General features: G+C 41.0%; 1 protein-coding gene across 2 annotated transcripts in view; it reads right to left on the bottom strand.

Moving 5' to 3' along the window:
• TEKT3 (tektin 3) overlaps positions 1 to 13,484 on the bottom strand; it is a 39,076-nt gene that overhangs the window by 11,385 nt on the left and 14,207 nt on the right. For both annotated transcript variants that reach the window (XM_050763436.1, XM_050763437.1), the window contains exons 3-4: positions 13,248 to 13,331; positions 4,200 to 4,270 (exon numbers count right to left, since the gene is read on the bottom strand). In XM_050763436.1, coding sequence (XP_050619393.1) covers positions 4,200 to 4,270; positions 13,248 to 13,331 — 155 coding nt within the window. The remainder of the gene's footprint in view (positions 1 to 4,199; positions 4,271 to 13,247; positions 13,332 to 13,484) is intronic.

Here is a 13,484-nt window from a genome sequence, read left to right as displayed (position 1 = left end):
CCCCCAGGCTCACACACTCCAGCAGCCACCCTTCTGGAAGGAAGAGGCCTCGGTGAGCTCTGAGATGCATGGTCTTGCCTGCACTGCCAGACAGACGGGGGACCCACAGCTTATTACCACACACAGACCCTGGGGGCAGGCATGGGTGACAGGTGAGCCACATGGAATACATCGTTCGACAAATAATTATTGAGTGCCTCCTATATGGCAGACACCATTCTGCGAGCCTGGGATGCATCAGGGGACAACACCAACATCGCTTCTCTAAGGAGCCAACATGCTTCTGGGAGGAGACAGCACATTCAGTGAATGGGCAATTTGTGTGGTTTGAAGAACAATGCTAAAAAGCAAAGCAGGAAAAAAGAGACCAGGACTGTGGTTATGATTTTAAAGAAGATGGCCAGAATAGGTCTCACCAGGTGACATTGAGCAAAGACATAAAAAAGGGGGAATCAGATCATGCAGGGCCCTAATGGACATGGGAATGAGTCACGTTTTCCTTCGAGTAAAATTAGAGGCCATTGACTTACAATTTAAAAGGACCTCATTCTGATGCAGGCTGAGAACAGACTGCCGGGGGCAGGAAGACCATTAGGGGGCCACTGCAGTTACTCAGGTGAGAGATGAAGGTAGCTTGGACCAAGAGGATGAAAGTGAAGGAAGCAAGAAGTATTCAGGTTCTGGATATGGTTTGAAGATAGAACCAAGACAATATCCTATTAAATTGAACATCAGTGAGAAAAAAAAAAAAAAAGAGCTTGAGTCGTTGGAATAATGGAATTCCATCAACTAAGGAGGGGGGGTGGCTGGGGAGGGAGAAGCTAGGGGAGAAGATGGAAGTTCAGTTGACATAGTAAACTTGAGTGTTCACTGAACATCTACATGGGAGACGTGAAGGAGGTTGTTGGAATTTGAAAGAGACGTCTAGGCTAGAGATAAAAAGTGGGGAGCCACTGGCAGATAACTAGTATTTGAAAAAGTAGGATAGCTGAATGAGCTTGGGAATTTCTCTGTTTTCTCAGCACCTAAGAAAGGTTTTGGTAGAGCAAAGCCATTCACTCAGTAAAGGCTGCATTGAATGGAATGAGTCAATTCTAGCTGCAGGTTCCCCTCAACTTAGCCTGTGCTTTCAAGCAAATCGCTTGACCTCCCAAAGCTGTTTTTCTTATTTGTAAAGTGGAAATGAGAGTAGCAGCATGCAAATGATCTGCACCTTGTGAATTCTAAGACAGTATACAAGCGCGAAGGATGAAAAATGAAAAAGCTCCCTTCCCTTGCTACTTCTGTGCTGAGGCTCTTGCCTTAGGTGATCATGTTGAAATTCTAGGACTAGAAGGCCTTTCTCCTTTGGTCTGGGACCAAGATGTCCCACAAGTTTCCTGTCTTAAGCTGAGACCCTGTTAGGGAAGGGGCTGAAACGTTCGTGAAGCATCTGTTGTTACAGTTCACCTCTTGGGAGGTGGGACTTGGGGAGGTGGAATAGAGACTTCACAGCCTTTTACTCCCCGTCACCTCAAGTGAAAATCCCTGCTCGTGCACACTCCCAGGTCTTGGCTGGAACAGTGTTGAAAACATATGCCTTGAGAGTGTGGAAGGATGAACAGTGGGACTCGAAGGAGGGGAGGGAGGAGAGTGGGATGTTGGGAGGTTGCTTGGTGGTTACAATGTGCATTGCTCCAGTCATAGATGCTCTGAAGGTCCCGATTTCACCACAGTGCAATATATCAATGAAGCAAAACTGCACTTGTACCCCATGAATATATACACATTTTTAATGAAATTAAAATGTTAACCAAAGCCATATGCTTCAGCATCAGACAGCCCCAGTTCAAACATCTTTGCTACTTGCTAAACCTGACCAGAGGCAAGTTATAAACTAATGGTAATAATACCCATCTTTCCAGGCTGTGGGGTAGATAATTAGGTGCCTACCAGATGCTAAGTGCTCAGTAAGCATTAGGTCTCATAAGATTGTAACATGGGTGATTTTTATGACTTTAGAACTGAGGCTGCCTGGACGTCCTCTGATCTGGCCTCAGAGTCTGCTTCGGCAGGCATTTAAGGCAGTGTCCCATCAACACGTCTTACAGCCCAAGATGGGAAGACCTTGGCTGCCTTGTGAGTGCCTAATGAGATTCTATTTCAAGCTGAGATCCAAGCTGAGGGTTTCATTGCTCCTTCTGAAACAAGTGTAGTTGATAAACTCTCTTCTAGTCACCTGCCCTGGACAGAGCACAGTGGCCCCCCACAAATCCTGGAGAAGCCATCTCAGGAAGTGAGGTAGGCATTTTACCCACTGTGTATTAAAGGAAAGCCAAGTTCTTTAAAGGATCAATAACAAAGATTCCAAACAGGTACATACACACAGAACTTTCTGCAAAGGTCTGCAATACAGCCAGTATTGAGGCGATTTGTAACAGGGATTTATATCAGATGAGGCTGTTCCATGGTAGAACAATCTAGGCCAAGAACGCAAAAGATGGGCAGCAAATTTTAGACTACGAAATAAAATGTGAATTAGGAACTAGAATCAATGCTTCGAACCACTCTTAAACATATTTCTAAAATTCCTAGGGAGCAGAAACCACATGCAGTCATCCTCAACTACTTTTTTGCTTATCCTCAGCAATTTTCAAATTAAAAAACCCTTCCAGTCACAGCTCTACAGAATTTCAGCATACAAACCTCGCCAACCTTCGTGGTGTTGATGCTGACGCACAGGGTGGACAAATGAAATGGGCAGCACGGACGCTTTTATAACACACATAACCACCTCTCCTATTGGGTGGCATATTCGACACTACTTCCTTCTGTGGCCATAAGCAAATGGCAATGATCTTTCTACTTAATGTTAACCAACAGTCTCAGCCAATACTTTTCCTATGCTGACAGCTGTGATCATTGCCTGAGACCTTCTTTATTATTATTCTTACCCCTTCTCACTCCTCATCCCACCCCCAACCATAAATATTAAGTATCTACTATCACCAAGAAAAGAGAGCCCATTCCCTGGAGGAATGTGTATTCTAGTGAGGAATAGGATGGGTTAACAATTACAGTGCTGTAGGATGCAGGGAGCATTGCAAGCGTGTAATCATTGCAGAGGCCGGATCTTTTTTTTTTTTTTTTGAGACGGAGTCTCGCTCTCTGGCCCAGGCTGGAGTGCAGTGGCGCGATCTCGGCTCACTGCAAGCTCCGCCTCCTGGATTCACACCATTCTCCTGCCTCAGTCTCCCGAGTAGCTGGGAGGACAGGCGCCCACCACCACGCCCGGCTAATTTTTTGTATTTTTAGTAGAGATGGGGTTTCGTTGTGTTAGCTAGGATGGTCTCGATCTCCTGACCTCGTGATCCGCCCACCTTGGCCTCCCAAAGTGCTGGGATTACAGGTGTGAGCCACCGCGCCCGGTCGCAGAGACCAGATCTTTAAGGAGGTATGGAAAATAAACACTCAAGTATTACTTTTTCAAATGTTAAAGCTGAACAACTGTAAGTCATCTCTTATATAAAAAAAATGCCAGTCTTTTGAATTAAAAGAAATCTTAGTTACACTCAAGTGAAGGCAGAAATCCTTCTGCATCTCAGAATTATTTATTTAAATAAAAAATTAAAGCAAGTACTCCGTGTGCTTATTTTTTTAAAAAAGTATTTTTTTGAGACCGAGTCTCTCTCTGTTGCCCAGGCTGGAGTGCAGTAGCACAATTAGAGCCCATCACTGCAGCCTCAAAGCCTCAAAATCTTGGGCTTAAGCAATCCTCCCACTTCAACCTCCTAAGTAGCTAGGACCACAGGCACCCACCACTATGCCTGGCTAATTTTTATTTTTTAACTGTAGAGATGAGGTCTCGTTATATTGCCCAGGCTGGCTTGAACTCCTGGGCTCAAGCGATTTTCCTGCCTTAATTTCCCAAAGTGTCTATTTGTATTATTTTAAAAAATGTTTACGGGTACATAGTGGGTATATACATTTACGGGGTACATGTGATATTTTGATACAGGCGTACAACGTGTAAGAATCACATCAGAGTAGCTGGGGTATCAAGTAATCATCTTAGCTTTTGAATAAAAATGTGTGTATATGCCTGTGTGTGTGTGTGTGTGTGTGTGCCCTTATAAGAAATCAAGAGAAATTTGAATGAGAGGCATGAAAGTATAGTTCAATGATAGATTTTGAATTGTATAGAGACATAAAGCTCTTACGCAAGTTGGGCAATAGCCTTATCCAAATGTAGCTTCATTCTTTCTTGACAACACAGAATAGTATCAACTTCCTACTCAATTGGAAAAAAAAACACATTAATGTTTTCGTTATTGAATATAACACTCAAAATCAGCAATGTAACAAAACATCGATGAAGGAAAATTTTGTTTCTTAAAATATTGTGACGTTAAACAAGAAAACAATTTTGCATCCACTTATTTATCTACACGCTCCGTGATACTTTGTCTACAGGCTCCATGATACTGCAATCTACAGATCACACTAAGATGCAGCCTTTATAGGCCTATGGGGAAATTATATTATGAAACAAGTGGGGACATGGTTAAAATTTTAGGATTTTTCTCTCTTTTTATCCCTGTCCTTATTTAAAACAGAAATTTTTTAAAAAATCAAAATTCTGGTAATATACAAGGTCAAATTTAAATGTATAGCTTCTTCTATAATGGCTATGCTTCCAAGACAAAGTAAGTCAGGGAGGAAAAAAGCATAATCAAAAGAAGCTTCTCTCTGGCAGTACATGTATCCTCCAGAAGACAGTGCTTGGGTCCAAACATAGAGGCTGACTTCCACCCTGGGAGGTCGCCCTCCCGTCCTGCTTGTGTACTGCAGCCCAGCGTCTGTGCTTGTACAAACACCTGTGCTAACCAGGCCTCTCTACTGGACCACACACGTTGCCTTTTGATGCTGCTAGGACGTATCCACTAGTCCATAACATGTCAGACTATTAAATCAACATTTATTTCCCCCTTGAAATTTCTATGCACATTAGCCAATGTGGGAACTCAAAATAGCACCAAGATATTTCAAAAGTGCACATCGTTGCTGTTATCATTTTCTCAGCCAAAATGTTGTCATACTATGCATACTGGTTTGGGGCATTTTCAACTTGAACATTTTCCCATGACATTAAAAAACACTGTGATGAATGACCTTGATCAATATGTAGACACCACCGAAGAGTATGCCTTTTTCCAAGGTTTTGACAAGTACAGCCAAATTGCCCTTCAGAAAAGTGATACGCATTTACAACAACAAATGAACATGTGTTTTCTTGTCTTGCCCAGCAAGTGGCCGCTGTCACTCGTTTCCATCTTCACCAATGTGATGGAACCACATCCCCAGCACCCCACCAAAAACAGCAAACCTGCCTAAATTTGCAAGCTGATATTATGAGTATTCATTTGTTCGCCATTGCCTTTTTTGCTTGTGTGAACTGCCTGTTCATGTGCTTGTCCGCTTTTACTGTCATTTATTTTTTTCTTTTTCATGTGTAAGTGTTATAAGCATGTTTAAAATTCAATCGTTTTTATCATACATGTCACAATTTTTTATCAAGTTGCCTTTGCTTTTATAAATATGCGTGGTGCTTTTGATATAGATGTTTCTGATTTCTATGATGTCGAATCTATCATATGTATCTCCTTTTGGTTTCTGCCTTTGTCATTTAGATAATAAAGGCCTTCACCACTCCAATATGAAGTATTACTCACCTATGTAGTCGTCTTCTTTTATTGTTTAATCGTTTAACATAAAAATATCAAATGTGTCTAGTGTTTGGTATCTGAATTAGTGGAATAAAGGAAGAGCTAAATTCCCTTCACACACTGACACCAACATTCTCCCTGCCTTGACAAGCAGGCAAGATTTCCCAGCCTCAGAGTGGGTTGTGCATCAGTCTTAGAATTTTTGTGTTTAGTTTTTATCTTTCTCAATGCCTCTTGTATGCGTGTGCCTGTGTGTACTTTGATGAGGTTTTAACAAAAGATGCACGGAGTTCTGCTTAGAAAAGACCATTTAAAACCCCAAATTGTGTTTCCATCCTTTGTGTACACAAAGCACAGGGTGGAAATTCTTAGGACTTTTAGTGCAAAAAAAAAAAAAAAAAAATGCATTTAGTGGGATTCTTGCTGTAAAAAATTTTTACAACAATAATTTTTGTATGTGAATTTAAATAATGTCATATGATGAATGTCAGATGGTTGGGAGCAGAAGGGTTCATGAGAATACAAAAAGCCCAAAGCCAGAGGTCTCTGGCACTGTCCCCAGTGCTAACTTATCCATCCATCTGTACTCATACATGGAGGTGGCCTTGAAATACCACAGTAGAGCATAAAGCCACACAAACCTTTCCCTCGCCTGCCCATGAGAAGAAAGTTTGCAAGAAGGTGGTGGATACACAACGCGTAGGAAGAGCCTTCATCTAACTAGATCTCTGGCCGCTGCCTCACACCTAAGGAAGTGAAATGCACATTTAGGACCCTGGAAGGTGGGTCCAATATTTCCAGATCCTGGACTTAGGGAGAAATTACAGGCCCCATGAGTTACAAGGTCACACTGACTTCATTGAGATTCTCAGATTGCAATGGCCAAAGTGATTAAAATGCAGTTTCATCTGTGGGGCTTCGGATGAAAACAAAACATGGAATCGTGTCCAGTTGTTTGAAGAACGTGGAATGCATCCTACTATTTGAGCGGCTGAAACATTCATGAAGCATCTGTTGTTACAGTTCACCTCTTGGGAGGTGGGACTTGGGGAGATGGAATAGAGGCTTCACAGCCTTTTACTCCCCGTCACCTCAAGTGAAAATCCCTGCTCGTGCACACTCCCAGGTCTTGGCTGGAACAGTGTTGAAAACATATGTCTTGAGAGTGTGGAAGGATGAACAGTGGGACTCGAAGGAGGGGAGGGAGGAGAGTGGGATGTTGGGAGGTTGCTTGGTGGTTACAATGTGCATTGCTCCAGTCATAGATGCTCTGAAGGTCCTGATGTCACCACAGTGCAATATATCAATGAAGCAAAACCGCACTTGTACCCCATGAATACATACACATTTTTTACAAAATTAAAATGTTAACAAAAGCCATAGGCTTCAGCATCAGACAGCCTCCGTTCAAACATCTTTGCTACTCGCTAAACCTGACCAGAGGCAAGTTATGAACTAATGGTAATAATACCCATCTTTCCAGGCTGCTGGGTAGATAATTATGTGCCCAGCACATGCGAAGTGCTCAGTAAGCATTAGGTCTCGTAATTTTGTAACATGGGTGATTTTCATGACTTTAGAACTGAATCCTCATGTAAGATGTGGGCTCTGCTGTACTCTCAGCTAAGGAATATGCACCACATCACAGGAACATTATAAGTTTCAGCCACAAATATGGACGAGTGCTGACCCTGTGCTGTGGTCTGAATTGTGGATATAAAATCATTACTCGGATGTCCTTGTTAAACTCAGACCCTGCTCCCACAGATTGAGGCTTTATATGTGGTTCTGTTTACCTGTGTTAACTGAGTCTTTTTAAGTTTTGGGAAAGTAGGTAAACTGCCAGCCTAACAGGTGAATGGGCTACTGAAATCAAATCTTCAAAATCAAGCTGCAAGCCTGAATTGAATCTAGCTAATAAGCGAATATCACATATAGGTGCAGACATTTCATTTCCATATACAATGCTTTTTAATGATAGATTCACCAAATATTCTTGTCTTCTCACTTATCCTTGAGTTTAGTGGGAAGAGGCGTTTCCTTTCATTAGAGATCTGCATTCTCAGTATTTGTTCCTGAGTTCGGCCAAGGTGACCTATCAGCTACCCTTTCTGGCATGGCTGCAGGTGAGAAGCTTCTGGTCCCACAACCTGCTTAGAGGCAGAAACCTAGGTGAGGAGGGTAATTCTTATTGCTGGGGGTCAGAGCCCACCCAGATCCTCTTTCCGTGCTGGTTGCTATTCAATCCTGTCTTAGAGGAGAAGCCCCTTGGGCTGGACTGGGCTGCGTGCTGGTTGCAGGGTTTCTATTCAGTCCTGTCCTTGGGCCGGACTGGGCTGAAATGCTGAAACGTCTCTCCAGCAGCTGGTCTGCCATCTCTGGAACTCATTGACTGCATTCTCAACAAACCTCTGAGGCTGGAGTATTTTTGCTTTCTGCTTCTGCAACACGGAGGAAGGAAAAGCCTCTTGTGGGAAGGAAACTGGCCAGCTGGGGCCAGGCCCAGAGCCTCAGCCTGAGTTCTGAGCAGCTGTCTCAGCCCCCATCCCAGAGCCGGACCAGGGCAGGCTGCAGGGTAGATGACTTTGCAGGTTCATTTGGCTCCGAAGTCCAAGGAGTCAGCACGGTCTGGGAGTGCTAAGAAGATAGTACCATGATTGACTCCCCAACAGAAGCCATTCTGTAAGAATTTATCAACTATCACTGACGGAATATAATAGCCAACAGAATTCAACAGAATTCGGAAGAAAATATTTCATTGCATCCATGTTTTTCAAAAGTAGGCCTTCTAAGGCTACTTCTTTCCTTGGCTAATACACATTTAATTATTCTAAAAATTAAGACCTATTTTGGTAAAAAAAAAAATAAAACATATGCCAATATCACTACCTTGAGTAAGCCACAGAATACATTCACTACTTGAATTGATTGGCAATGACCGAAGTACCTCTCTCAATTCATGAACCGTTACTCTAATTGCACATTCAGTTTTTTGAGATAAAGCCCCCCCTGCTACTGACCTAGAAACTAGAAACCTCTAATGCAGTGGTTCTTGTTTTTAAGAAACAGCTTTGTTGAGATATAATTCATAGACCATATAATTCACTTGTTTAAAATGTGCAGTTTGATGGTTTTTAGTATATTCACAGAGTTGTATAATCATCACCGGAACCAAATTTAAAACATTTCCATCACCTTCCAAAGAAATCATGAATCCTGTGCTCATTAGCTGTCACCCACAATTTCCAATCCCCCAAGTCTCCTTTCATAACCACAAATCTACTTATGGTCTCTATAGATTTCCCTATTCTGGAAATTTCATATAAATGGAATTACCATATGTGGTCCTTTGTGATTGGTTTCTTTCATGCAGCATAATGTTTTCAATATTCATCCATGTTATAGCAATGGATCTGCACGTCATTACTTGTTTTTGTGGCAGAATAACCTATTGTATGGCTATCTTACATTTTACTTATCCACTCATCAGTTGATAGACATTTGGGTTGTTTCTACTGTTTGGCTGCTATGAATAATGGTGTTATAAATATCCATGCACAAATTTTTGTTTGGCCATATGTTTTCTTTTCTCCTGGGCTGACGCTTGGGAGTAGAACTACTGGATCCTATGGATCATACAGGGTCATTCATGCTTAACCATTTGCCAAAGGATCTGCCTCATTTTGCACTCCCACCAGCAATATATGAGGGTTCTAATTCCTCCCACATTCCAGCCAACTTGTTATTTTCTGTATTTTCTATTATAACTATCCGTCATATTTCATTGTGAGATCCTTTGCCCATTTTTAACTGGGTTGATTTTTTTTTAATTGTGAGAGTTATTTATATATTCTAGACACAAGTCTTTTCACTTTGTTGCTAATGTTCTTCAAAATATACCACATTTTTAATTTTGATGATGTCCAGTTTATCTGCTTTTCCTTGTGTTGTTTGTGCTTTTGATATCACATCTAAAAAACTGTTGCTTATTCCAAGGTCACGAATATTCATGCCTATGTTCTTTTCTAAAAGTCTTACAGTTTTAGCTCTTACGTGTAGGTCTTTGATCCCTTTTGACTTAACTATTTTGTATGTTGTGATGTAGGAATCCAACTTCATTCTTTTGCATGTGGATATCCGGTTGTCCAAATACCATTTGTTGAAGACACTCTTGCCATTGCATTGCCTTGGCACCGTTGTCAAAGATCAATAGATGGTAAATGTGATAGTTTATTTCTCAACTCTCAAATTGTGTCTATTGTTATGCAGGTACTACACTGTCTTACACATTGCAGCTTTATAGTAAGTGTTGAAATCAGGAGGTGTGAGTCCTCCAACTTTCTTCTTTTTCAATATTATTTTGGCTATTCGTTATCCTTTGAATTTCTATATGAATTTCAGGATCAGTTCACCAATTTTTACAAAGAAGTCAGCTGGGATTTTGACAGGAATTGTGCTGAGTCTATGAATCAAGTTGAGAAATATTACCATCTTAACACGAACATCCACGTTTATGGATGTTCCCATCCATAGACATGATATGCCCATTTATTTAGATCATCTTTAATTTCTTTCAGCAGTATTTTGAATTTCTGAGGCGCCTGTTCTTAACTCTGCCTAGTCATTAAGATTAGTTGGGGGATATTTTAAAAAGATCAGTGCCTAGTCCCCACGGCAGATTTGAATCAGCATCTCTGGGTGTGGGACCCAGCCACTGATATTTTTAAAACCTTTGCCAGGTGATTCTAATGTGTAGCCAGGTTTGAGAGCCACTACTCAAGTAATGGAAACACTAAATGTAGCCAAGTACCAACAAAATGTCTGTTGGAAATATCGTAGTGTGTTTGTGGGCAAGCTGATGAAGTTCAGCTGTTAGAACTGCCTTAAAATTTATTTCATACAGAACATCTCAGGATTAGTGAGAACAAAAGGCCAAAGGAAAGACGATGGTAAATTCCTATCCAGTTAGGATGACAAAGTAGATGACAGATTATTTTAAGGCTTGTGAGATTCATCAAAGGCTGGGAAAGAAGAAAGAGAAGAGCAGAGACCCATCACTGCAAAACTATTTCATTCAGAATGTTCTATTTCTTTTTTTTTTTTTTTTTTTTTTTTTTTTGAGATGGAGTCTTGCTCTGTCGCCCAGGCTGGAGTGCAGTGGTCGGATCTCAGCTCACTGCAAGCTCCGCCTCCTGGGTTTATGCCATTATCCTGCCTCAGCCTCCTGAGTAGCTGGGACTACAGGCGCCCACCACCGCGCCCAGCTAGTTTTTTGTATTTTTTAGTAGAGACGGGGTTTCACCATGTTAGCCAGGATGGTCTCAATCTCCTGATCTCGGGATCTGCCCGTCTCGGCCTCCCATAGTGCTGGGATTACAGGCTTGAGCCACCATGCCAGACTGGTTTATTTTATTTTTAGAGGCAGAATCTTGCTGTGTTGCCCAGGCTGGAATGCATTGGCATGATCACAGCCCACTGCAGAATGTTCTATTTCTAACCACTCCTGTCCAGCCACAGGGACAGTGACTTTTACAGTAGATTTACAAAACCTTTCGGTAGTAGCCAAAGCTTTCCCGAGTATATTATTTCAACTCAGAGTTCTCTCAGAGAAGCAGACAGTAGAGGAAAGGAGAGAGCAAAGAAAAAAAGTCTGCTTGTCATCTTTAATGTCATGGGTCACTAAGAAAATTTAAGTGATGTTAAAGCAGAGCGTTGATGCCACGTGGAGATAAAATTACTCTGAGGACTGGGCTGCTACCTTGTCATACTTACTTTCCTACCAAGGACTCAATTCTCACCAAGGACCAATTTAAAAAAGGCAAAGAGGTAGGAATCTGCAAAGCTTGTGCAGGGACAGAGAAGATGGATTCATTGCAGTGGAAATTCTGTGATTCAGATGGAAATGAAGCTGAGAAATGAGGGAGTCAGTCAAGGGAGGCCTTAGTGGATTTTTCTCCTGCAGAAATTAGGGAGTCAAGGAAGAATTCGTGGCAGAGGGAAGAAACTCGTGAGAATGTATAGGACAGATCCAAGGGAAACTTGGGGAAGGAAAAGTGCTTTGGAATTTCTTATTAACCAGATATTTTTTTAAAAGAGCTGGAAATTGATGAAAGGAGTTTGGGAGACAACAGGCAGCAAGCCATGGTGATGAAGGAACACTGGTACCATCAATAGAAAGGGACAGGCAATAGGCTAAGCAGGCTTTATGAATGTGAACCAGGAAAAAAAAAAAAAAAAGTTACCAAACTAAAAAATGTTTGGCAAGTACTTAGGAACGCAGAACTAATGCTTTATAAAGTGCCTGGGCTGAAAAAAGAGATTGGGAAGGGCTCCAGGTACATGATCCCTGAAGTCTTAAGAAATGATAGAGATCTGTGGTAACAAGTCTAAGAAGTGAAGATCAGAGAAATTAGAACTAAACCAGATTTAATTGGTGGAAGGTGGAAGACAGATTAGTGTGAGAATCAGCAGAGTAGTGCAGATGCAACTGTGAGTTTCTGGATGGCAATTTGGCTATATATCAAAAGCTTTCAAATGCATAGAAACTTTGGCATATCAATTACACTTCCCAAAATATATTCTAAGGAAACAATCAGAAGTACCTACAGTTACCAATAATATTTTTGTATACTGCAGTGCTATTAAAATAGGAAAACAAAGGAGTGGAATAGGGAAACAGTCTAACTACATAAGAAAGGATTGATTGAAAAAAAAAAGATAGCACCTTTACATTGTAGAACACTGCATAACCATTAAAAATCATGTCTTAAAAGAATATCTAGGCCAGGTGTGGTGGCTCACGTCTGTAATCCCAGCACTTTGGGAGGCTGAGGCGGGCAGATCATGAGGTCGGGAGTTCAAGACCAGCCTGGCCAACATGGCGAAATCCCATCTCTACTAAAAATACATAAATTAGCCAGACATGGTGGGACGTGCCTGCAATCCCAGCTACTTGGGAGGCTAGGCAGGAGAATCGCTTGAACCTCAGAGGCGGAGGTTGCAATGAGCTGAGATCATGCCCTCATACTCCAGACTGGGCAATAAGAGCAAGACTCCGTCTAAAAAAAAAAAAAAAAAGAAGGCATATCTAATTATATAGTAAAAAAATTACCCCAATATAAATTTAGATTCTATTCAAATTTATAAATACAATGATTCGAGTCTTGAAGACATATCTGAGCATCATTGTATAAATTAGGTGGTGCCTATCTAAGAATGATTAATAAAAAGATGCAACGGAATGGTAGGGAAAAAAGCATGATTAATAAAAAAAACTGAAATACTCCAAAATTAATAGTGATTTCTGTCTAATAGAGCTTCAAGTGATTTTTATCTTTATTTACTCTTGTTTGCATTTTTCATATTCTCAATGAATATATATTATAACCAAGAAAAACATGTCTTTGCTAAATGCTGTCAACATCTGATATGATAATGCTTTACTTATAAGTCATTTTATGTAACATCCTTTTTTACCTCTACATATTCAACACACATTTACAACTAAGCTGCTTGTGACTGATACATTTCCCCCATATTTACCGTCAGCAGTTGTGTTTCGACTTCATCGTGAACTAGATCGATTCCCATTCTCTTTTCTCGATGAAATAGACATTCCCGGGCTACCTACAGATACACAGATAATGGAAAGCACTAATAAAAATTGACAATCCATGACTAGCAGCTCTAATAATTTGTTTCAAAAATAAGGCAATAGATAATTCCAATACCAACTTTTCCAGCCCTTTTGTGAAAATCTAGCCTGAAACAGACTGTAAC

This window comes from Macaca thibetana, chromosome 16, assembly GCF_024542745.1.
Source record: "Macaca thibetana thibetana isolate TM-01 chromosome 16, ASM2454274v1, whole genome shotgun sequence".
Lineage (NCBI taxonomy): Eukaryota > Metazoa > Chordata > Mammalia > Primates > Cercopithecidae > Macaca > Macaca thibetana.
Note: the sequence above shows the minus strand (reverse complement) of the source record. Positions and strands in the feature narration are given on the sequence as shown.